The sequence below is a fragment of the Abramis brama genome (assembly GCF_963993115.1).
Source record: "Abramis brama genome assembly, chromosome: 7".
Classification (NCBI taxonomy): Eukaryota; Metazoa; Chordata; class Actinopteri; order Cypriniformes; family Leuciscidae; genus Abramis; species Abramis brama.
Genome location: NC_139969.1, coordinates 20,029,059 through 20,055,824, shown reverse-complemented (window position 1 = coordinate 20,055,824; position 26,766 = coordinate 20,029,059). Strand labels below are relative to the sequence as shown.

General features: G+C 40.9%; 1 protein-coding gene across 1 annotated transcript in view; it reads left to right on the top strand.

Moving 5' to 3' along the window:
- Nucleotides 1-26,766, top strand: part of cdh12a (cadherin 12a) — a 50,125-nt gene that overhangs the window by 16,218 nt on the left and 7,141 nt on the right. The window contains exons 4-10 of the mRNA XM_084118877.1: nt 309-428; nt 4,960-5,127; nt 5,617-5,804; nt 13,324-13,577; nt 17,458-17,594; nt 18,043-18,164; nt 19,241-19,355. Of these exons, the coding sequence (XP_083975003.1) occupies nt 309-428; nt 4,960-5,127; nt 5,617-5,804; nt 13,324-13,577; nt 17,458-17,594; nt 18,043-18,164; nt 19,241-19,355 (1,104 nt within the window). The remainder of the gene's footprint in view (nt 1-308; nt 429-4,959; nt 5,128-5,616; nt 5,805-13,323; nt 13,578-17,457; nt 17,595-18,042; nt 18,165-19,240; nt 19,356-26,766) is intronic.

Genomic DNA, 26,766 nt, shown 5'->3' with positions numbered 1-26,766 from the left:
TTCCAGTGAGCAAGCCATAAGTGACACTGACAAGGAAAAACTCTCTGAGATATTTAAGCTGATGTGGAAGAAACCCTTGGAGGATCCAAGACTCAGCAAGGAGTCCTTTCTCCTCTGGCTGACACATGATTAAACAAATTGAGACAAACATAAACCATAAATCTGTTACACAATACATGCCTATTTACAACTGCAGTATGATCATTTAGCTTTTCTTTTAAGGGAAGTATCTCAGGATTAGTAATATAGTCTGTATTCATCATTATTTTTTTGCATGTGGAAATTCTTATGGTCTCTTTCATGATCAGGCACATGTGTGACGCAAATAACCGCCACTGACGCTGATGACCCCACTTATGGAAACAGCGCACGGATTGTGTACAGCATCCTTCATGGGCAGCCCTATTTTTCTGTTGACCCCAAGACAGGTGAGGAATACCGGTAGTTGATTTTTGGGTGGTTGTTATATTTAACAAATGGTCTTTTGCATTCTAGTGAGTTGAACTCACCGCTCTGCTCAAAGCCTTTCTACGGCATTGCCTTTGGTATTTTATTCACCTTGTGTCATGCCATCATCTTCTGATCAAAAAGTAGCTCCTTTGAGAGGGGAGCTATTAGGACTGATTAGTCTTTTGAAGAATGTCAGAGGTTCGCCTTTTCGTGATACAGCTCACAAAGGCATTGCAGCACAGATTAATGAAGGCCTGTTTAATTCTTCATATCGCTGTAGGTCTTTCAGGTCCATCAGAAGAGAATCGTGCTGTTCTTAGAACCGAGGGCAAAAGTTTCATTGAGCTCAAGTTAACTTAATTATTTAGTAAATGTCACTTTATTCTGTGTTTCGAAATGTAAACAGTCTCAAAACTATTCTTGTTTTAGATTTGATGTCACTTTTGATGTTACTAAGGTCTCTTGGAAGTTAAAACCAGCCCTTCAGATTAAAACTTATTAGATTGAGAAAAAAACTGTTATTTTAAAAGTTAATAAAAAAAATTTTATAACTTTTTTAATGGTAGTGTAGAAATATTCAGATGCAAGATAACACTGTCTTTTTGGGGCCATTCATACATAATGTGTTTTTCCATTCCACTGCGCTACTTTTCCACTGTTTTTCAAAGTAAACGCGCTAGATGGGCGTGAAAATGAAAGCTTTAGCGTAAGTTCTGCCAGGAAGACTCAATCGTTACGTTACTTATTACCTTCACATCTATCCAATCATGTGCTAATACTTGCAGTATAAAAGATCGGTACTTACACATGTCTGAGTTCGCAGATGCTGACGCAAACAATTACCTTCATCCTCCCCACCACCACCAGGATGGTCCCTTCCCATACCTCCTGGGGGTTGGCTGCGCCCCTGCCTTCGTCTTCAGGCAGGAAATGCAGATTGCGCGCTACGGACGGGGGCCTACGCCAAAGAACTTTATAAATATTTGCTTGCTGGGCTGTTAATAAATATATGCTTTTGTTACATCAGTTTATGTCCCAAGTCTTTCTGGTAGAACTGTTGTTCTCGAGTCTACCGTCTCTTGCAGCGTGAAAGCGTTCTATAAACGCGGTACTTTTCAACTTTTCATTAAAAAAATCTGGCGCTTTTTTCCGTTCCACTGACCTACACCTTTCGAGTTTAACAGCAAAAACATGTTCTGTGTGAAAACATCACATGCACACTCATTAAATACTTTAATATACTGCAAACAGACCTAATAGCAAGTTACTAAATATGAGAACAAACTCAAAAGCAACACTAAAAATAAAATTAGCAAATGGTTAAACCATATTATTCATGAATGTAAATGAGACTGAAATACTATTTATTGATTTATTTATTATTTATTTCATGTGTAGGCCTATTTTAAATAAATATCTATACTGGTTGATTACAATAAACTCTTCGTTGATTTTTTTTTTAACCTATTAACTCTCTATCTGTTACGAACTGCTCCGAGATACGAAGGTTGAGGATCCAAATGCAGTTTATTTAAAGTGTTATTCAGAATCGCAGTCAAAATCCAGGCAAAGGTCATACACAGGCAGGCAATCCAACAAACAGACAAATCCAGAGGGTGAGGCAAAAACAGGAAAACCAAGACACGGGCAGAGATCAAGAACCAGGAATAGCGACAACAAAGGAAATGCTCAGAAATGCAGAGGAATAACGTACAAGACTTCGCAGGGAATAATGATGTGAACCAGGCTTATATAGGGTGAACTAAACAATATAATGAGACACAGGTGAATGTGATAATCAGGGATGATGAGTCCGGGCAGTGAATTATGGGAAATGTAGTTGTGAGTGAATCATGATAGTCTGGTGTGGAGTGCCCTCTTGTGGCTCTCAAAGGCACTCCAGCTGGTGACCGTTACATAGCCCCCCCTTTAAGGAGCGGATTCCAGACGCTCCTAAAACTGTCCAGGAGGGAGGTGAAGCGGAGTCGGACCCGGGGGCGGGATGGAGGGCCAGGCCCGTGCAGCGGAAGAGGACCTGAAGACTCCGGCAGAGCGGAAGGCCAGGGCGGAGCAGGCTGTGCAGGCGACCAGGGCGGAGCAGGCTGTGCCTGCGACCAGGGCGGATCAGGCTGTGCAGGCGACCAGGGCGGATCAGGCTGTGCAGGCGACCAGGGCGGATCAGGCTGTGCCTGCGACCAGGGCGGATCAGGCTGTGCAGGCGACCAGGGCGGATCAGGCTGTGCAGGCGACCAGGGATGAGACGACCCTTCAGGCGGCCAGGGCGGAGACGACCCTTCAGGCGGCCAGGGCGGAGACGACCCTTCAGGCGGCCAGGGCGGAGACGACCCTTCAGGCGGCCAGGGAGGCGACCATGGCACAGGAACAGACACCGGTTCAGGGACAGGAACAGACACCGGCTCAGGGACAGGAACAGACACCGGCTCAGGGACAGGAACAGACACCGGCTCAGGGACAGGAACAGACACCGGCTCAGGGACAGGAACAGACACCGGCTCAGGGACAGGAACAGACACCGGCTCAGGGACAGGAACAGACACCGGCTCAGGGACAGGAACGGGCTCAGAGGATGCGGCGGCCATCTTGTCCGAAGACACAGGCGTGGAGTCGGCCATCTTGTCCGAAGACACAGGCGTGGAGTCGGCCATCTTGTCCGAAGACACAGGCGTGGAGTCGGCCATCTTGTCCGAAGACACAGGCGTGGAGTCGGCCATCTTGTCCGAAGACACAGGCGTGGAGTCGGCCATCTTGTCCGAAGACACAGGCGTGGAGAGAGGAACAGATTCAGGCTCAGTATCAGGATCAGATTCAGGCTCAGGAACAGATTCAGTCTCGGCGGGATGAGACTCTTGACGGGCGGACATGACGTGAAGCTCAGTCTCTGGATCGGCTGACGTGACGTGAAGCTCAGTCTCTGGATCAGGATCAGGGCACTCTGAGCTTGACGGGACCAGCGGCGGCGAGGGCTTTGGGCTGGGTAGGACCAGCGGCGAAGAGGACTCTGAGCTGGTTAGGACCAGCGATGAAGAGGGCTCTGAACTGGACGGAACCAGCAGCGAAGAGGGCTCTGAGCTGGGCAGGACCAGCTGCAAAGAGGGCTCTGAGCTGGACGGGACCAGCGGTGAAGAGGGCTCTGTGCTGGACGGGACCAGCGGTGAAGGCTCTAGCTTGGCGGGCATGTCGCTTGCTGTCTCAGGCGCGGCGGGCATGACGCTCTCAGTCTCAGGGGCGGCGGGCATGACGCATACTGCCTTGGCTTCGGCAGATTTGGCGCGAAGTGCAGGCTCGGCTGGACTGGCGTGAAGTGCAGGCTCGGCTGGACTGGCGTGAAGTGCAGGCTCGGCTGGACTGGCGTGAAGTGCAGGCTCGGCTGGACTGGCGTGAAGTGCATTCTTGGCAGACGTGACGTGATGTGTAGACTCGGCAGGACGAAACCCTAGAACGATGGCCCTCTTGGCAGCGCGTGCAGACATAAGCGGGGGATCGGCCACGCTGGAAACTGGTCCTGTACGTCCATAGACCGATCCAGTGGCTGGCAAGACGTGATGATTCCCAGGTCGGGCGGGCAAGACGTGAACTGACTCTGGCTGGGCAGACTGGACGTGGAGCTGTGAAGACCCTGGACTGGACGCGGCCAGCGGTGAGGGCTCTTGGGGTACTGTGAACTTGCAGGGTGTTTCATCAGCCAAGCCCACAGTAAATGTCGTACCGCTCAAGGAGAGGGCCAGGTCGACATACCCTTCTAGGGTCCAGCCGGTATAGTCCTCCGGCATCAATTGAGCAACATCATCATCCAGCCCGCTCAAAAACAGGTCCATGAGCTGGGTGTCATTTAACGTTCCCAGATGACAGCAAGACAAAAAGTCCCTCACATACCTCTCAATAGGCTGGCCATCTTGGAACACAGAACAAAGGAACTTCCTCAGGGCCTGGTTGCTGACAACTGCTGGATCCATATGTGGCGAAGTCTTCTGTTACGAACTGCTCCGAGATACGAAGGTTGAGGATCCAAATGCAGTTTATTTAAAGTGTTATTCAGAATCGCAGTCAAAATCCAGGCAAAGGTCATACACAGGCAGGCAATCCAACAAACAGACAAATCCAGAGGGTGAGGCAAAAACAGGAAAACCAAGACACGGGCAGAGATCAAGAACCAGGAATAGCGACAACAAAGGAAATGCTCAGAAATGCAGAGGAATAACGTACAAGACTTCGCAGGGAATAATGATGTGAACCAGGCTTATATAGGGTGAACTAAACAATATAATGAGACACAGGTGAATGTGATAATCAGGGATGATGAGTCCGGGCAGTGAATTATGGGAAATGTAGTTGTGAGTGAATCATGATAGTCTGGTGTGGAGTGCCCTCTTGTGGCTCTCAAAGGCACTCCAGCTGGTGACCGTTACACTATCTTGACATTTTATTCATGCTAAAATTTGTATGTTCTTACATGCCATCTCTCTGTTTCTCTTTCTTTTTCTGTCTCAGGGGTCATAAGAGTTGCCTTACCTAATATGGATAGGGAGGTTAAAGAAATGTACCAGGTGGCCATACAGGCTAAGGACATGGGCGGTCAGCTTGGGGGCTTAGCTGGAACCACTACCATCAATATCACTCTCCGTGATGTCAATGACAACCCACCGCGGTTTTCTAAAAGTATGCTCAAAAACAGATGTTTCTAGATTCAGGAATTATTATAGAACACCCTGAGGCTTACAGTATACTGTCAGCATTTCTATATCAGCAGCAGTTTATCCCTGGGGTTTATCTTAATGTGAATTTAATCTGGTTTGCTCTGTGGAAACCTTAAACATGAGTCCATTATTTGAATTGTTTAATTCAGTTAATGGCAGTCACTGATAGCAGAGAGGGGCTTTCTTTAAAAAAAACAGGGACTGAACAGTAATTCATGACCCGAGAAGAACCTCAGATTTACAATTGGCCATGATTAAGACCTCAAGGGCTCTTGCCAAACACAAACAACCACATAGAGTTTATTTTTGCAAATGTGATTAGCATTCCAGATCTCCAGAGCTCCTGAAGTGATTAGAGGATGATTATTGTTAACTATGATGTCTAAATGTAGAGAGGGTTATGACTATTCCTAATTTGATCACTGATAAAGTTGTTTGTGAATTTCAACAGGTATCTTTCACTTGCGTGTTCTTGAATCTTCACCAGTGGGCTCATCAGTGGGAAGGATCAAAGCTCATGATCTTGACTCTGGGAAGAATGCTGAAGTGGAATATAGCATTGTTGCTGGTGATGGGAGCTCCATGTTTGATATTTACAGCAATAAGAACACACAAGAAGGAACAGTCATACTGAAAAAGGTAGAGTATGGCTTCTTGTAGTCATTTTCGGTCTCAGAAAAGTAAGATTAGGTATGTGGCTGTCTTTTACTGTATATTTACACTACCGTTCAGAAGTTTATTTTAAAATGCAGTTTTTCTCATGGTGGCAACGCTGAATTTTCAGCAGCCATTATTTCAGTCTTCCGTGTCACATGATCCTTCAGAAATCATTCTAATATGCTGATTTGGCGCTCAAGAAACATATCATATTATTTATGTTGAAAACAGCTGTGTACTTAATATTTTCCAGGATTCTTTGATAAATGGAAAGTTCAAAAGAACAGTATTTATTTGAAACAGAAATCTTTTGTAACATTAAAAATGTCTTTACTGTCACTTTTAATCAATTGAATGCATCCTTGCTGAATATTAATTATTAATTCCCTTAAAAATCTTACGGTCCCTTTTGAACAGTATTGAACATTTATTTATTATTAACATTTGATAATATTTATATTGATTTATTTTTCATGTATTTCAACAGATTTTTTTTCTTTCTTCTTTTGTTTGTATTTAAATATACGTGAAGATGAATGAGGATTGAGAGATATAGAGCGCCGGTTCTGGACTTCTGGGGGCCCTAAGCAAACCTTTATAAGGGGGCCCCTGTCATTCATTAAAAAAAAACTAAATGACCCCCAACACCTTAATATGATCTTTCAGAGCAGTTTCAGTCAACAAACAACTGTGAGTCAGTAATAATACTATATAAAAATTACAAACAATAGGGCAAATACAATAGGAAAAAAAAAAAAAATCAAATTAATACAAACTAATATTAGCCTACACAGAAATTGAATAAAGTATCAAATGTAAAAATAAAAGTCTGTATAATCATATTTAGGCTATAAAAATACATTGATTCTTAATAAAGTTACTAAAGTTATTCAGTAAATAGCAGTGAATTGTTGAACTCTTGTTTTCTTTTGTCATTTGATTAACACTAAATGGCACAGACAGCAGGTTAGGCTGCTGTCACTTTGGGACCAAATGTACAGATCTAATATACTGACAAGCATTCGATTACTTACTTACCCAACTGTTTATGTTCACTTAAGACAACTGAAAAACTTGGTGAAAACTTACCAAGACAGGCATTTTGACATATTTGAGTGCATTTGTCAATTTAAGCACACACCCAAAGCCCAAAGTAGCCCATTGTCTGTGTTTCGCTCCATTTCGGATCTCACGGACAGAAAGCCGCCTGGGGAGCAGCATTTCTTTCGCAGCTCAATATGCTTTTAGATTTTTGTTGTTCCTGTTTTTTTGTTTTTCTTTGTCTTTTGTTACATGATTTGACTGATATGGATGTTATGCAAGGGGCGACAGCGTACCGCTTTAAAGGAAAGGAACGGAATGCGGCATCATGTTTTCAGAATAGTTGGAAGCCAAAATCAAAACTGAAACTATCACATCACTAGTTATTAAATTATCTGAGAGCAAGGGGGCCCCCTGGTGGTTAGGGCAACTTGCATACTTTGCATATAGGGAGGACGGAACTTGTACTGAGGATATAGATTGTCAGAGAATAATGACTTAAATTTCTTTCTCATACAAATCTATTGACTAATAATATAGCGCACGATATTATAGCACATGCAGTTTCATATGTAGCTTATGCATTATTGCCCATGAACCAGTAGCTCCTTTACCACACAGGAAGTTAATTCTTTGACAGCATTTGGATGTTTGTTTAGGCAATATTTATATTCTGGCAAAGGCCGGGTGACATCAGATGCAAATCACAATTCCATTTCCATCTCTTTTTCACACACGTGAATTCAAGGATGATAGCAATAACCCCTTGTGCTCCTTCATTCAGGGGCTTGTGTGTGTTTACCCGAGGTGAGTCATATCTTATTACTGGATGGCCATCCAAAGCATCCTTTATGAATAATGCATAAAGCCATAAAAGTGTGAATGCTTAACCACGCAATGCCTGCTCTTGGACTTATCAATTCTTTATGTTCTTTGTGGTTGTCCTTAGAACATTACTTTCCCTTTCCTGTTTTGCCAACATGTGAAGAAAAAAAAAAAAAAAAAAAAAAAAAAAAAAATATATATATATATATATATATATATATATATATATATATATATTGGGGTGCTGACCTCTCAATACATTGTTTGAGTTTCCCCAAGAAAGTGCCCAATATTTTTTAGATTTAGTGGACATGAATACATGAGTGCACCCATCAGAGCATCTACATCTTGATATGATGCGACAAGTAGAAATCCCCTCAGATGCGCATGGCCAATCATAGGTGTGCTGGCTATAAATGCTTAGCTGAAACAAATGCCTTGGTAAAGGCGTGTGGATGAGGCTGGAGTGCTCTCATCCTCCAGGGAGTAGAGAGGTTACTATTTCATTACTCAAAGCTAGTGTAGTCTGTGGACACATAAAGACAGGCCACTGCTGCTATTCATCTATCTCTGCAGCAGATGGAGAGATGCATATGAAGAATAGAAAAGCATTTTAGGGGACTATGCCTCGTTTCATAGTACATTCCATATAGGCAATATATATATATATATATATATATATATATATATACAAATTTGAATGATCAATTAATCACAATTACATAAATCTGTCCATCCATCCATCCTCTTTTTGTACCCTTTTTGTGAAATGGCCCCATAATTCATAATTTTCATAAATTTCATCAACAGTAAATTATAAAAGGCACAATGAAAATATTAGTGCGTCCTTCATTCTGTCTTTTATCTCCACTTTTTTATTCCCCAGGCTGAGGCTGTACAGGACAAAGAGACATAGTCCTTACATTGCAAAATGGGTGTGCCATATCTGGTGACCCAAAAAAAAAGTCTGGAAATGGATATGTGGGATCCTCACCGTGGGGCATGGAGGAGGGTCAATGACAATGAACCCTTCTTCCCTCTGTCCTCAATAACAGACTTCCCTCTCCCTTGATTTCTCTTTGATGAGCTGTTCCATCATGCCCCTGCTTTTTCTGAAATGCTAAGGCTGAACATTTGGGGTCTCATGGCTTTATGGGCTCAGTGCTGGTTTGAGCATAAAGAGGATCTACTGAGGTAATGGGTTGAAGGGATAAATGTCTCTATATTATCAACAGGATTGAAAGGTGGGCTTTGTTCTTTCAACATATGATTATGTTAAAGGTTCACTCAGTAATTCATTCCTCAATGAAACAATTTTACATGTCAGCATAGTTTGCATAATTTTTCTTTGAAGAAACAAGTATTCAAAGTTGGAACGAATTTTGAATACTTCACAACTTGCTGTGTAGAAGTGCAATAAAAAATTCATGAATAAATGTCAATTAGTAGGGGAATTAATGAAAGTTTTGGAATGTGCACTGTATTGAATAACAAAACAACTCTATGGACTAGCATCTGATTAGCATACTCTTTTGAGTGGAAATGATCCAAAATAGAGAAAAGGGTATTTGTGTTGATTCTCTGAGGAAGAGCCAGAAGACTCTGAAACAACTAACAGTGGCATCTAAAGGTGTCCAATGTAATCTCTGTAACAGAGGTATAAAAGGACACAACAACCAGAAACAGGACATGTTTGTACTAAAATGAATGAGACCGCGAGGAGCCTTCTGGCCCATATTTATCTGCGTCTCATATTGACGCTAAAGGGTGCCATGTGCGTCGAATGTAGACGAAATTTCAAAAGCGTCAGTATATGAGGCTTCTGTGTGCTTCTGATTGGCCAGCTGGGTCTCTGTCCTGTCATGTCTGAGGTATTCTTTCAGCATGGTCAGCACTATGGTTAGCTCAGTCTGCAGACAGCGAGGCAGACACGTACCTCAACACTAGCTTGAAATGACAATGGCAGACATAATTGTTGCGTGCTGTCGCCAATGACAAGACCTCCTGCAGAACAGCGGTGATGTAGACATGAAGCTGATGCTTTTTGAGTAACACTGAGGTCTTTGAAAAATTCTTAGCTGACAATGACAACAGTAAGTTTTTATTTTTTATTTTTATGAAAATGTCTCTTTTAACATTGTTGAGGAATGATATACCCTGAGCTGTTCTGGAAGACTTATGTGTATTGTTTTTGGCTTTCAACAGACTGGCATAAATTGTTCTTTATACACTCATTAAGCAACCCAAGTGCACTAAAAGTTTCTCTTTTCAGATCAACACACTGCACTCTGATCTGGAATGGTTTATACAGAGGTGTGCTGAAAATGAATTCTTCTTTTTTCTTCTTTTTTTTTACAAATCTAAAATCTGTTGATGTAGATGCTGAATATCTATCATTTTTAGTGATGTCAAAAAATGTAGACAAAGAATTGCTTCTGTTGCTAATACAAAAACTTCCATGAGCAAAACAAGAACTAGGCCTATTCAGATTAAATGGTGTTTTATTTCAATATTTATATTTGTTCTCTTATGGAGCTTTTTGGTGATTGAGCAATTGTAAAATAATATTTGAGACTTGAATATTGAATATACTTGAATATAAGTTCAATTATATTTTTAAGTATACCGGTACTTTATGTATTATATTATATTATATTATATTATATTATATTATATTATATTATATTATATTATATTATATTATATTATATTATATTATATTATATTATATTATATTATACTTTAAGTGTAACTGTAAACTTTGAGTACACTAGTTTACAACTAAGTTTTTTGTTTGTACTGCAACAATACAAGTGAACTTATAATATCGTTTTAATAGTCAAATACTTGTGGCACATATTTTAGTTTATGAAAGTACACTTTGAAGTATATCTCAGTAAACTACTAGTTTAGTAGTTTTATACTACTGCAAGTATACTTGTAAATATTCTTTAAGTGAACATAACAATATAGTTTACTGTTTACATACTTAAGTATGTTCCTATTTAGGTATTTTTTAATACTTGTTATATACCTTTAATTGTTCTTTAGGCCTAACTTTCCATAAATAATAATAATAAAACAAATAAAAAAAACATTTAATTGTAGCTTCATGCATCTTTTTTTAATCAACACTTGAATGTGGTCAAGTTTTATAAAAACAAAAAACAAAAAACTACATTTTAAACAAAAAGCTAAGACATTTTTGGTCAAATATACAGTAGCCTACGTCTGGATTGGATTCAGAATGACCCTCAAAGCTTCACAGTCATTTCCTCATGGGTTTCATTGCAAACTGCAATTTCAACTGCACATTTCATTCGGGTAACTTTAGGCAGTTTTTATTTATGCTGTTTGTTTGATGATCGCGTTATTTTACATTTGCGTAAGCAATCTACTATCACTTGTTTCTGCTTCCTCGTTTTGATCCAGAGATTCTTTACTCTTTCAGAAGTACAGAACAGTATAACAGTGAAATGTGGATAGCCGGAAAATTCAGTCAACGGCAGGGAAAGAGTGAAGTAGTTCAACTTCAAATCGGGTTGTAGCTCGTTGTCTAGGTTACTGTGATTGTAAATAGGTGTCGTTTGTGTTTTAACAACGTTTAGCTCAAGAATATGGAAGTTCGAATAGCCTATGTGAATATTGCCAACTTCACTGAACTCCTTGAGTTAAGCACTGACTGCATTTCTTTATATTTGAGTCCAAGTTCAAACACTATGAAACGCTCCATTAACGTACGGAGCTCTGAAACACTGCCAGCGGGACATTAAACAGGAAGTGTCTGTCCGAGCTCAAAACAGGTTTTGCGTGGGAACGCAAATATCTTTGCGAGGGAACGCAAAAGTTTTGCGTGGGAACGCAAATAACTTTGCGAGGGAACGCAAAAGTTTTGTGTGGGAACGCAAAAGATAAAAAAAAAAAAAAAAAAAAAACTCCCATCCTAAAAAAAATTCCACCACCACGTCCCTTTAGGGGCTCCGTAGAATTGCAATCGAAGATGACTAAATCAAAAATCTTTGCCTTGTGGTGATATTTTTTGTTCCCCATGAGGAAAACAGCTTATCAATCATACAGAATTATGTTTTTTGAAAATGTAAAAATGCAGAAAGTTTTCATAGGTTTAGGGTAGGTGATAGAACAGGTTCATTCAATTAAAGTCCCAAGAGGTCTGGTCTCTATATTTCCTTCACAGAAGGAAAAAATCTTAAACACTCAAAATGGTCATCAAAGATGAGAATCTTGGGTCCTGGGAGCCGAAGCAGTGATGTGTAAGAATTTTTACTAAAATATCTACCAAACAAAGTAAATATGTCTTCCTAGATATTAATATAAAAAGGTTAGATCAGATGTTTTATCATGCTATTTTTATTTTACATTTTGACACCTACATGGCACGCATAGAAGGCCTTTAAGTTGGGACTGAGAAAACACACTGGGGGCAGGGTTTACCTCAAGAAAAGTATGGACCATTTTTATATTTTCCTCAAAGTAATAAACTACTAAAAACAAGCAATGTACTGTACATAATCTAATAAGCAAAACTCTCATCATGAGCACAACATAAAGTTAACTAGTAATTTCAGATTATTATTATTTTTGTCTTCCCTTGCCATCTCTAAAATAATTTTCAAAATGTTTATTATTAAATGTTCTTAATGCTTATTATTGAGGCTATGAAAAAAAACTGTCTAAAGGCCCCATGCATTAACTTGTCACAAACCTGGTTTAGTTAAATGGTCAGAGTTTATTTTTTATTTTTTTTATGACAGATAAAAATCATTGTATATGCTGCATTCTCTTTTTCTGCAGTGATTTTTCCACTCACTGTGTTTCTGCTACTGTTGTTAAAATAACCATGTCACCTGCAGCTCTCAATGTGGCTATTTACATCTTTAGCGAGGGAAGAGAAGCAATGTGCACGTTGCGGAAAGGGCTTGAATGAAGCGCATTTGGCTTTACATAACAATATTATAGGATGTATAGCGCCGTAAGATCATTATCGTAAACGACCCCGAGTGCTTGTGGTGTGAACCGCTCCGTTGTTTTGACGCGCTGCTCACTTTAATCTGTAGAAGTGGTAAAATGGTGCAATTATGTCACGCGGTCCGGATAGAACCAAGCATGTCCGCCATTTGAATATCACTGGGATAGAATATACAGTTTGTACAGTATAAAATCATTATGTCTTTGGAATGTCCCCATAAAACATGGAAATCAAATGTGTGAGCTTAGATGCCACAACTCTTTGCTTTTCAGGTGTGACTGTGCCAATTTCTGCCTTTACATGGCTGAATGAGCGCAATGATGCAAGAGCCACTGGCCAAAGACTTTTCTCCTTGCTTTCTTCTTCTTTTCCTTTATTCTCCCTCCTGTGATTCCAGGGTAGAGTGAGCAGCAGCCTTTCCTTTCCGCTCCCCTCACTTCTGATCTCTGCATGAGCCCTCTGTTGTGGAAACCATTTTTACTTTAGTTTTATGACCTGAATAAAGTTGGTTGTGTTATTCTTTGACAATATACAGCCACAAACAATTTGATATCACTTACTTTTTGCTGCCACAAATGACAAGAAAATAAAGAGATCAGTAAATTAAAAGGCTTTTAACCTGATGATGTCTCATTATTCATTTTACAGCTTTTGGACTATGAAGCCAGAAAGGCCTACACCTTTAAAGTAGAGGCTTCAAACACAGTTCTTGATCATCGATTCCTACATTTGGGACCTTTTAAGGACACTGCCACAGTTAAAGTGAATGTTCTGGATGTGGAGGAACCTCCTGTCTTCAGCCGGCTGTCTTACAGCATGGAGACATACGAGAACACACCAGTGGGCATCATCGTCGGAGCCATCACAGCTGAGGACCTAGATGTAGGCAACAGTCCTGTAAGGTATGTGGGCAGCACACACACACACACACACACACACACACACACACACACACACACACACACACACACACACACACACACACACACACACACACACACACACACACACAAAGATGTAGGTCAAATCGAAGCACACACCATTTTACTCGCCTTTAATATATGTGTAGTATATGTGTAGACAACATCCTGTGGGAACTCAAAACCACTTTACATCCAAGTATACTAGACAACATAAAACAATAACAAACCTGTGGTCCCGTGGGTTCAGTACATTTGACTATCTTGTTTTGAACAGAGTGTATTGCTTTGATTCAATCCACTCTGACAAACTTCTGGTGCAGTTTGCAAGCGTGGACATTATTTAATGTGGCACATTTGCTTTATTTAGTTCTTGATTTATGCGCCTGAAAGTGTTTGCTACAATGTTGATCATGTTTAAAGCATCTGAGATCTTGACACAAGCACATTGTCTTTATGAAACCATTTGTTATAATATGAATATTTCATGGACGTACATAAATGGAGGTGGTAGCAATTTAGAAAACCACAGCTCTTGTTAAATATTTAATCTCAGTGCATTTCCTTTTTGTTAAAGTGTTAGTTCACCCAAAAATGAAAATTCTGTCAGTAATTACTCACCCTCTATAGTTGCTTTTTGCTTTGTATTATTGTGTTTCTTGACTTTAAAAAAGAAAACTCAATAAACAGTTGTTAACAAAAAAAGTACTCACCCTCATGGTGTTCCAACCCCGTAAGACTTTTGTTCATCTTCGGAACACAAATTAAGATATTTTTGATGAAATCTGAGAGCTGGCTCACTCCTTCATAGGCTTCTATGTAATCGATATCTGCCATCCCAGAAAAGTTAGTAAAGACATCGTTAAAATAGTCCAAGTGACTACAGTGGCTCAACCTTAAGTTTATCAAGCGACGAGAATACTTTTTCTGAATTAATTTTCTCCTGTGTGGGTCTCTGAGTGAGTTCACGTAGTGTAACAGCGCAGCGCTTCTGGGTTGTACGTCAGAACGTAGGCTCACTATTGGCCAGCATCACACACATGACCAGCGTCGGCCAATAGTGAGCCTACGTTCTGACGTACAACCCATAAGCGCTGCGCTGTTACACTACGTGACCTAACTCAGAGGCCCAGATGAACAAAAGTCTTACGGGGTTGGAACAACATGAGGGTGAGTAATTACTGACAGAATAGTCATTTTTGGGTGAACTAACCCTTTAAATTTAATGTTGCATTTTGTGGATTTTAATAATTTTTTTTAAGTATCTGTTTCAGCTATGAGTAGTGATTATTTTGTATTGAATATTTATTGTTATATACAGATTTGTTGTGTGAAGTTTGTTGTTACACACAAAGTGACTTTCGTGGGATGGACATTCAACAAGATAAAGAGGGGCATTTCACTGTTTATATCACTGTGCTTGTCTGTGTTTGCGCGTTCCAGATACAGTGACTTTATGATTTCCTTATGATTATTTAATCATTTACTCAAACAATTCATTTAAAAAATGATTCGTTCATGAATGGCATGCTATGTGTTGCTCATAGACGCAACGGTTGATTCTGCATTTACTTTTGTAGGCGGAGCAAAAATACACACAATAACTGTTAATATTGTGTGTAAAATGTAAGTTACTCAATATTTACTTCTTGTTTATTACACTGTTGAGTAAAAGCAATATCTCATAATGCTGTTTTACACAGTATAGTATACTGTATTGTTGTTGCCTTTGTGACCTCATGCGTTTAAATCAAAGAGTGATGGAAATACAGTTTTGTAATTAAATAGTTATTTTAATTAATTTATTGGGGACAATATCATATCTTAATGTCATATCTTTGGACAGCCCGATAAAAAAATTATATTGCTTCTGTTACATTTAACAAGTTGAACATCTTATGGGTTCCAGAAGTAAAAATCCCATTCATTTTCTCCATATGGGGAATAGATTTTTAATGAAAACTCAGACCAACAGACCAACTGTGAGCTATGAGGTTGTTAATCAATGGAATATACTTTTGTTGAAGCCATTAGCCTTTAAAAAAAAAAAAAAAAAAAAAAAAAAGTGGACAGGCACTGTAGAACTGTATAGTAGTTGATATACTTGTGTGTCGCATGAAATACAGTACAGTACATTATGCAATTCTGTGCAAAAATAGTATGGATCTGGTATAATGCATTTCTGAACATGGTGAGAACTAACGGTTTATATTCTGATCCCCTCAAGTCAAGTTTTCTTTCTTTAAAATGTATAACCTGCTGAACTTTACTAGATGATGGAATATTTGATAAGGGGTGATTTGAAAACAGAATTCATTTTATGAAGTTACTAAGTTGAAGTTTAGTGTTGAGTAGTGCTTACTAGAAGAATCCAGTTGAGACTCTCACTGAGGTTTTGCTTGAATAGCAGGACACCTCAGGCGAGCAGGTAGGGAGACACCTGAGAATGAAAGGAAGGAGCAGGAATGTAACCCTGATAAAGGTCTGATGCTACAGGGAAAGCGCAGACTTCCTCTTTTTCAGCTGATCCACTGGGCTGATTGTACTAAGGAACAGGGTCACAGCAGTGGGCTGAAAAGTAGCAGACAGGTTCAGAAAGACCAAGAGTGTTCATACACTCGGGCAGTAAGCAGAATTTCAGTGCATAAATACTGTTCTACAACATCATGCATCTAGTGATCGATCTTATGATCTTATCTTATTTAATCAAATTTAGATATTAGAGTTATTTTAATAACAATATCATTATTTAGATAAAAATAATTGACATAATATTAATACAAAGATCAAGAAAGAGAGAATAATTTAGTTTCAGCTTGTGCAAAATATAGACATGCAGTATATAGAAATACAAATATAAATATAAATAGAGAGAGAGAGAGAGAGAGAGAGAGATAGAGAGAGAGACTACTCTTCTGAACTCATCAATTCTATATGGGGTAATTTTACTAGGATTTTACTATCAGTGTTGGGGAAAAACTATACATTTTTTCATTCTAGAAATCTAGAAATCAATGAATTCTAGACAGAATGCCATATTTTAAAGCAATATGGAGGAGATTAGGAGGAGAAACGGTTAGAGGTTAGAAGGAAACTGCGGCTTTAATGAGCTCAACAGCTCTGGCTGAACTGTGATATAAACTAAACTCTATTGGCTATTTGAAGAAAGGGAAGGAGCTGTTCGACATGTCCCGTCCTGTCTTCCTGTTTCAGTGGAAATTACATCAACACAGCAAATGAAGCTGTGCGTTTCAAGGCACTTCAGTGGGCCTTTAACTGTATTAAATCCATTTCACTTTATTTCGCCAGTCTGGACTGCATGCTCTCCTAACCAATCAGTAAAAATATATATATATTTTTTTTTCACGATGATCATTGTTTTCATGATTGGTCATTGCTGTCACGTCCGAATACTCGAGTAGCCTATTCACAATTGCCATAGCATTTACTACAGTAATTTACTATAGAGAGTGTATCCAGCTGGTGTGATTGAGTGAAGGCGGGGACCAATTTGCATATTCATGGCTCTTTCTTCTGTGGAATACAAAAGATATTTTGAAAAGTGTCTTTTTTTTTTTTTTTTTACAATGGAAATCAGTGGGCACCACTGGTTACCTTCTTTTGTGTTCGGCTAAATAAAGAAATGCACATGTAATAAAAAAATAAAAAAATAATAATATACTGTATATATAATAATAATAATATAATATACTGTATATGTATGTGTATATATATATATATATATATATATATATATATATATATATATATATATATATATATATATATATATTAATAATAATCCTTGAATGTGATTGATCCATTTGTTTGTTGTTGTTGTCTTTGATCCATTGGTTTGTAGATATTCTATTGAGTGGAGAAAGGACTCTGAAAACCACTTTGACATTGACCCTGTTGAAGGAACTCTGTCTGTCAGTGAAGCCCTGGACAGAGAGAGAAACGCTGAACACAACATCACTGTTGTAGCAACAAAAGTTAGTAAGTATTGTGGATTGTGTTTCATCCAGATACACAGATACAATATGACCAGCATAGCAGATTTACCAGCATATTATAACTGTTCATTGAAATGGAGATGGTTGAACACATTTCTAAAGACCACATCCCCATCTAGTGGAGTAGAATGAAAATACAACAGTGCTTTACTTCTAGAGGCTTAAGCTCATTTTTAAAATCATAAATAAAAGCTCAGTCCAGCTAAAATTAAAGAGATTCGTCAAGAGATGCACATAATATTTTTTTTTTTACATCAAGCTGATTTGCTAATGAAATGCAGCCACAAATACAAAGTTTTCTGCAAATATAAATCCGATCCAGCCAAATTCCTTTTGTTTTTTGTTGCAACAATGTATTCCATGAAATGCGTCTCATATTTTTCAGTTTCCACTGATCTTATTCATGGACAATACCTTGTTTGATCTTTCAGACAACCCCCTGCTGTCCAGCAAAGTTACTGTCACAATCAAGGTGCTGGATGTCAATGAGTTTCCTCCAGAACTTGCCTTTATATATGAGACGTTTGTTTGTGAAAATGCAAAAGTAGGACAGGTAAGTATGCGTGTGTGTGTGAATATCTACCTGTGCTTCAGTTTGAGTTTCTGGGCCTGTTGTTGGGTGCTGCAGTGAATTAATGTGAGAGAACTGTGCCTTGATCTTCTCCTTTCATGCTGAAAGAGAGCTACTCCCAGTACAACGCTGCCTATCAGTGTCTCCCTATTCAGTCTTTTATACCAGAAAACGTAGTTCCCTTGCTTATATGCGGAAATGTGTGAAATAGATGACACAACAAAGCCTTTTCAGAATTTCTACTAAAGTGATCTTCTACTGATCAACACAAACCCTTGAAGATGAATTGATGGAATTTTCATGAGGAAAATTGAACCCCCCCCCCCCCCCCCCCCCCCAAAAAAAAGAAAGAAAATACTGACAAAATATTTAAATAAATAAAAAAATCTAATTTGTTTAAATATGCTTAATTTTGGTAAGTATAAAATTAAAACAATTAAAAAATGCTATAGAACAATATATGCTTGTTTTTTTTATCCCAGTTAAATATGCAGAGACAACTATAAGCCCTCGAAAAGTGTAAACACTAACCAGCAAGGCACAGCAACATTGGAGCCAATAGCATGGGTTTGGGGGAGGGACTATCTGTTTGTCCAACCTATGAAAGATGGGAAAAGTGTTAAACCTGTTTGAAACAAATCATTACTTTTGCGGTACTGTTTGGTGATTCAGAAATTACGGTAGTCAAAAAGTACAAACTGAATCTTTATTTGCACAAATTTATAATACAATATAAAATAACTAAAGAGCATGGATTCTAGATTTTTTTTTTTTTCTGCCATGTTAAATCCTGTCATTCTCTCAGAATGTATGACTTTGTCATTAGAGGTTTATGAAGTTGACAGCGAACCAGTCATAAATTACGCCCCATGTGGTTGAGTCATAAAGACAGTTAGCAACCTCAAATGATCCCTTTGAGGTTTGATGAGTCAAGCACGTCAGCTCTGTCAATCAAAATGACTACTGCTGTCTTCTGAACACTAGAAGTGCTTTTACGAATATTCAAGCTCTTTCCTGTGGTGTTTTATTCAGATCACAGTTCTGTATCTGTTCTCTAGGTGATTCAGATCATCAGTGCCACAGACAAAGACATGCCAGCTGCAGAGCACAGATTCTACTTCAAATCCCCATCACAGACCAGGAACAGAAACTTCACAATCAGGGACTATGGAAGTAAGTTGGAATAACTCGTCATTTAAAGGGATAGTTCACCCAAAAATGAAAAGTGCCGTCATTTACTCACACTTCATATTGTTCCAAATATGTATGACTTATTTTCTTTCTTCTGCTGAACACGAAAGAAGATAATTTAAAGAAGCAGTTTTAATTTTTAGTTAATTTAATGAAAGTTAATGGGGTCCAAAACAACGTTGGTCCTCTTTTTTTTTTTCCGGGGGATTGGGGGATTGGGGGGGGCGACTATCCCTTTAAAGGAATACAATAAGGTTATTTTCAACTGAATATCTATAGACACCTTCTATAGAAACATGTTAATAGTAGATACCCTTATAAAAATCACCTGGAATAGCATTGGAAGATGAAATGTGAAATGTCGTACTAAAAGTTAGATTTTTTTAGACCATATTATTCAGATAAACAACATACAGGTACATATTGTATATATAGCAGTATCTACTGGGAGAACAACTCTAAGCTACCGAACTAGTGCTGTGACGTGAATAGTTGTAGCATCCCAGAGCAGCACATCACCTCGTGATCCATTCGCCACGTGAGCCTCGCTCCATGCTCAGTCCACAGTGTTCTCAGCACATGAATATCCTCAACTGTGATTCACAGAGACAGGGTTACTCAGGGCTACACAGCCAAACAGGCACAAGGTGTGCTTTAATGACTCCTACCTTGTCAAGAGAAATCCCCCAGCTGCCCAGGCGTAACAAACCTCTCATGACAGGGTCAGTCGACCTTCCAGGCGAGGACAAGCGTATCTCGACGCATTGACTCAGTGCTATGAGCGCCAAGCAAAGCCCTCACCGTCAAACCAACAGGCACCTGCTGTGTTTTCAAGCTTGGATGAAAAGTATTTTCAATTTCCTCTGGGTCATAACAAACACTTGGCTAGACACTTGAATCAAAGAGGGTAGTCTAAACTGACTTTGATGCTTCAAATTTGAATCTGTAACATAATTTTTTACATAAACCTAAATATGATAGAATTAAAGTTGCACACCGTTTTCCTTATTTAAATGTATCAGTCAATAAAACATACGTCAATAAATAATTCTAAACCACAAACCAAACGATATATATATTTTTTAATTCAGCCATTAAATTGATCTAAAGTCACAGTAAAAAAATATTTATATTGATATAAAAGTTTTCTATTTTAAATAAATTATGTTCTTTTGAACTTTCTGTTCATCAAAGGATCCTGAAAAAAATTTATCACCTTCCACAATTTTTTTTAAGCAGCACAACAGTTTTCACCATTGATAATAATAAGAAATGCTTTTTGAGCACCAAGTCAGCATATTAGAATTATTTCTGAAGGATCGTGTGACACTGAAGACTGGAGTAATGATGCTGAAAATTCTGTTTTGCCATCACAGGAATAAATTACATTTTAAAACATATTAAAATAGAAAACAGTTATTTGTAATTGTAATACTATTTTACAATATTACTGTTTTTACTGTATTTCTACTGTATTTCTTTAAAAAATCACAATGTCAATCACAATGCTTCATAGTAGAGGACAGTCACTGTTGTGTTCTTTTATCCTGATTAGTTTGCTGTGATTCTCTGATTGGTGGAGCTTTGTCTTCAGGATAATTATTATGTAGTTCATCACCTTGAACTTGGCATATAAATTATTTATTTTTCTTAATGAAAAACGTTTTAAACTGACTGATAGAGCTCATAATAGGTCTCTTTTGAAATGAGTCTATGAAATCATTAAACATCAGTTTCTCAATGGAGAATAGGATTTTTAATTCCAGAGCCCTCATTAGCCATGTCTCCACTGTCGGGCCAAAGCGAGCGTGCTAGTGTGTGCCAGGGCCAGTCGAATTTCCACTGTCACCTCCGGGGCTTCCTCATGGCCAACGGCCAGGAGTTTTTGGCCCGCCGAATACCTTGGTCTAAAGCCGGCCAACTGGGGCTTGAGGAGTGGTCATAAACAAAGGCAGAGTTTACCTGAGTAAGGAGAGGGTCAACACCGCTGCTCATTTCCCATTTTATTGTTCCAGGCTATACCAGCTAACTTCAACATTTAAACCTAAAACATTTTAAAACAATTTTCAGCTCAAACCTCACTTTCAGACACCAGCGAGAGTTTGAAATAACTTGCTTGTGATCCGATGGAGATTCTGATCACCGTGTGAGGCAGAAATATATTTATATGTGATGCTAAAGGCTACCTATGCTAACCCAGGGGTAAGCAACGTCGGTTGTAGAGAGCCACTGTCCTGCAGAGTTTAGCTCCAAATCAAACACACCTGAACAAGCTAATCAATGTCTTCAGGATTACTAAGGGTACGTTTACACGACAACAATATGCTTAAAATTCTTTCCTTCGAGTTTTCCGCGTACAGACGACACCATTGTCAAAATGATCCACATTCACACGGATCCACGAAAATGACTAAAAATGCTGTATTCTGCTGCCAGGCCATTAGATAGCGGTGAAACACTATAGACTGAACATGTAATGCACATGTGCGTGACGCCATCGTCTTCAGAGATTTGCGTGTTTGTTGTTTACACGGAGACTGTTTTCAAAAACTTGCACTTTGAAACCCGTTTTTAAAACTTTGCGTTTTCAGGCATCCAAAATGCTGTTGTCGTGTAAATGAACGGCCAACACGAATAAAAAGTTGTACGTTTTTGTTGAAAACGGTGTTGTGTAAACAGCCCCTAAGGCTACAGGCAGGTGAGTTTTTTCAGGGTTGGAGCAAAACTACTCGGTTACTATCGTAACCTCAGTTCCCTGAGATAGGGAACGAGTATTGCGTAGCTATACGCAGTGGGGAAACTCCTTTTCCTCGATTTACTGAAGCTTTTATGTAAAACGCATTTGCAGCTGCACAGCTAGCACATTGAGCGTCTGGCTTGCTCATAGGCTGTGCTGCAGCAACTGCACATCCAATGGCGCGGGCGCCTCTGACGTGTAACCAATGAGCATCATCACACGTCAGAGCTCCCCAAGGGGGCGTGGCCTTAGCCTATAATAGCCCCCCGAATTCGCCATTATAGCAGGTTTCACGACTGAAGCGACAACTCACCAGGTTACTATAGTGCAGCCGGCTACGCAATACTCGTTCCCTATCTCAGGGAACTGAGGTTACGATAGTAACCGAGTAGTTCCCTTTCGAACGGTCACTTCGTATTGTGTAGCTATACGCAGTGGGGACGCCATGCAAAACGCCGCACCAGAAGTAACTGGTTGCCACTGAACTCAGGACCCCTGAGCCAATAGACAGGCCCGAAACCATTATATATATCAGACCGGACACCGTCGGGTCTTATAAATATATATGTGTCAGTAACAATACCAACATAATATACTAATGAACCCAGACACCGTCGGGGCTATCAGCATAATACAATATAACCAGCAAGCGGGTTTTATATATGTGTATGAATGGTTATGCACAGTAACAATGTAGACAAGACTGGACACTGTCGGGCCTTTATCATACCGAAAATACCTTTGCTTGTAGAGAAGGCACTTCCATGTTATAAAATTTCATTAATGTGGAAGGCACAAATATCTTGAATGGGAAAGTCAGATGACCAAGCCCACAACGAAGCCATGCCTCTAGTCGAATGGGCCTTAATACCTATGGGGCAAACTTGACCCACCGAGGCATAAGCCATAGATATGGCGTCCACAATCCATCTAGACAGTCTTTGCTTAGTGACTGGATCACCCTTGGATCGGCCACCAAAACAGACAAAAAGCTGTTCTGACTGTCTAAAAGACGCAGAACGCTCCAGATAGATTCGCAGCGCTCTGACAGGGCAGAGAAAATTAACCTCCCCATCCTCAGCAGAAGGGGAAGAGCTAATAATGTAATGACCTGTGCTCTGAACGGCGTTGAGAGCACTTTGGGTACATAACCATGCCTAGGTTTGAGGATGACCTTAGTGCCACCTGGACCAAACTGCAAACATGAAGGGCTCACTGAGAGAGCCTGCAGATCTCCTACTCGCTTGACAGATGCCAGTGCCAACAGGAGAGCAGTCTTTAGCGAGAGAGGTTTAAGATCAACCGACTGGAGCGGTTCAAATGGCGGGCCCTTTAAAGCCCCCAGGACCATGGAGAGGTCCCAAAGGGGCACAGAAGGGGGTCTGGAGGAGTTGATTATCCTAGCACCCTTCAAAAACCGCACAACCAAATCATTTTTTCTTATTGATTGGCCAGCCACCAGAGCATGATGCGCTGCAATAGTTGCCACATATACTTTGAGTGTGGACGGGGAGCGGCCCGCGTCCAACAGCTCCTGCAGGAAGGAGAGTTCACAGATACCTCACATGACTCTGGGTTCACACAGTTTTTCAAGCACCAGCTGGAAAAACCTGACCATTTCAAAGCATATAGGCGCCGAGTAGACGGGGCCCTGGCTTCAGAGATAGTATTTAGGACCTTCCCAGGAAGGTCTCTGGGTACCCGTTTAGGGGCCATACATGGAGGGCCCATAAGTCGGTTCGAGGGTGCCATATCGTCTCTTTGACAGATGCCAGTTTTGACAGATATCGCGCTCTGAACGTGGCTGTTAGCGTCTGCACTGAGAGCGCGCTGTCATCGCCACAGAGTCTAGAACTGTGCCCAGAAAGACTACGCTCTGGCTGGGGATCAGTTTGCTCTTGGTAACATTGATTGTGAGACCCAGGCATTTCAAATGGCCGAGAATCAAATCTCTGTGAGCTATTAGCTCGGTTCTCGACTGTGCCAGCACTAGCCAGTTGTCGTGATAATTCAACACGCGCACTCCCTGATGTCTCAGGGGAGAAAGCGCTGTATCCATGCACTTCGTGAATGTACGGGGTGCTAGGGATAGGCCGAAAGGCAGAACTGTGTATTGATAAACTTGACCCTCGAAGGCGAATCTCAAGAATGGCCTGTGATGAGGGTTTATCTGAATATGAAAGTATGCATCTTTCAGATCCATTGTGACAAACCAGTCCCCACGGGCGAATTTGCGCGAGGATAGTCAACATTTTGAACGGCCGTCTCATGAGAGCTTTGTTCAAATGTCTCAATCTAGTATGGGTCTGAGACCGCCGTCTTTTTTCGGAATTAGAAAATAACGGCTGTAGAACCCCGAGTGTTTTTGCGCGGGGGGGATTAATTTTATCGCCCCTTTTGCTAACAAATTCTGTACTTCGGCGCGAAGCACGTGACCCACGTTGCTTCTCACTGAAGACTTGACAACCGCCTGAAACTTTGGGGGTCTGTGAGCGAATTGGAGTGAGTAGCCTCGCTTTACAATGTTTATGACCCAACTCGACACATCGGGGATGGCTTGCCAGGCCCATGCCCATGTGGCTAGGGTTTGATACACAGTTTGGGATGGGCCGCCTAACACAGGGGGACCTGATACCCTTACATTGTGATTTGAGCACATACTGAGTGTTGGACTGACTATACAGGCTTTTGTCTGGGGAAAAGTCAGTGTAACAACTGGGAGGGGGCCGCCTAGTGAAGGGGGACCGTGAACCTGTGTGTTGTGATTGTGAAACATACTCTTTTTGAGTATGTTTCACAATAGCTCTGTTAGAATCGTGATTTAACATGACTAGCTGGCCATGCTTCGTCCAATTGCACTCCTGCTGGGTTTAGATGGGGGGTGGGGCCAACGTTGAGCCCGACCAACCCCTTTCCCAGACGTTGCCAAAGAGGGTGAGTCACGTGGGGTGGAGCCGGCGTGAACTCATTCGCTTTGGTGAAAAGATTTAGTCCAGCCGAGAGGCGTGAGAGTCTCAGAATCCACCACTGACAGAGGGGGATTGACAGAAGAACTCTTATAATACTTAGAATGGCAGCTTGTTCTTGCAGTGAGAGAGAACGGTTTCAGCGTGGTTGATTCCAGGCATGAAAACCGCACTGTTGTGTCTGAATCACGGAGAAGGTTCTGCGTGATGAACAGAATGTAAGGGAGCGGTAGCTCTCTTGTGTCGTAAAGAGAGATAGCCGCGTGCACATCTGACCGCACGCTTCTTCCGTTGCTGCTCAATGAGGGAAGGAAGCGGGCAAGCACATGAGAAAGCACTTTCAGAGAAAACACGCTTCTGTGTGACGTGCAAAACAGAGGGTGGGGTAGCTCTCTTGTGTTGTAAAGAGAGCTAGCCACGCGAACATCTACCCGCGCGCTTCTTCCGTCGAGGCTCGACGAGGGAAGAAACGGGGGGAGCGTGAGAGGCGGTTTGCCGTCCCAAAAAGGAGAGCTAGCCGCGAGCGCATGACGTAATAAGCCGATCCGCACATCTGACCGCGCGCTTCTTCCATCGCTGCTCAATGAGGGAAGGAAGCTGGCAAGTGCATGAGAGAGCATTTCAGAGAAAACACGCTTCTGTGTGACGTGCAAAACAGAGGGCGGGGTAGCTCTCCTGTGTCGTAAAGAGAGCTAGCCGCTCGAACATCTACCCATGCGCTTCTTCCATCGAGGCTCGACGAGGGAAGAAAACGGGGGGAGCGCGAGAGGCGGTTTGCTGTCCAAAAGGAGAGCTAGCCGCGAGCGCATGATGTAATAAGCTCGTAGGCCTCATGCAGATGCATCCGCACGTGGCACACATCTGCCGGCAGAGAGTGCATTTTGCGTGGAGAACTCCCAGGCACGAAATGCAGCTTGCGTGTCCATCGGCCTCGTGCAGCTTACCTCCGCACGTGGCACAAGATGAACCAGGCATATTAGAAACACTAAATTGCTAGAAAAAGGATATGTATCGTCGTCGCCGGATAGCCACAGGTGAGACAGCGTCAGGGGAAAATGGCAGAAAGGGCGTAGTCCGCTGAAATAGATGCTCGCTCAGGCTGAAGGGCTTGTTCAATGGCGAAGCTCAGTAAAACAGTCAGAGACATGAAGTTGTCGCTGAAGGAGTGATATCTGCTATAATGGCGAATTCGGGGGGCTATTATAGGCTAGGGCCACGCCCCCTTGGGGAGTTCTGACGTGTGATGATGCTCATTGGTTACACGTCAGAGGCGCCCGCGCCATTGGATGTGCAGTTGCTGCAGAACGGCCTATGAGCAAGCCAGACGCTCAGTGTGCTAGCTGTGCAGCTGCAAATGCGTTTTACATAAAAGCTTCAGTAAATCGAGGAAAAGGAGTTTCCCCACTGCGTATAGCTACGCAATACGAAATGACCGTTAGAAAGGAAACTCAGCCGGACAGTGGCTCTCTAGGACCGAAGTTGCCTACTCCTAACCATTGCGATAATAAATACACATGTGTATGGAACATTACAGAGACTGCTTGAAGAACGTAGACAAATCATACATGATTATAATCGTGTATTTAATTGGTTTCATGTTTCATCTGTTTCTTCCCTGTGCCTTTGTTGATACCGGAGAAATGCATCCTCATTTCATAAATTGCATGCTCTCCGGTTTACTCGTAAAACT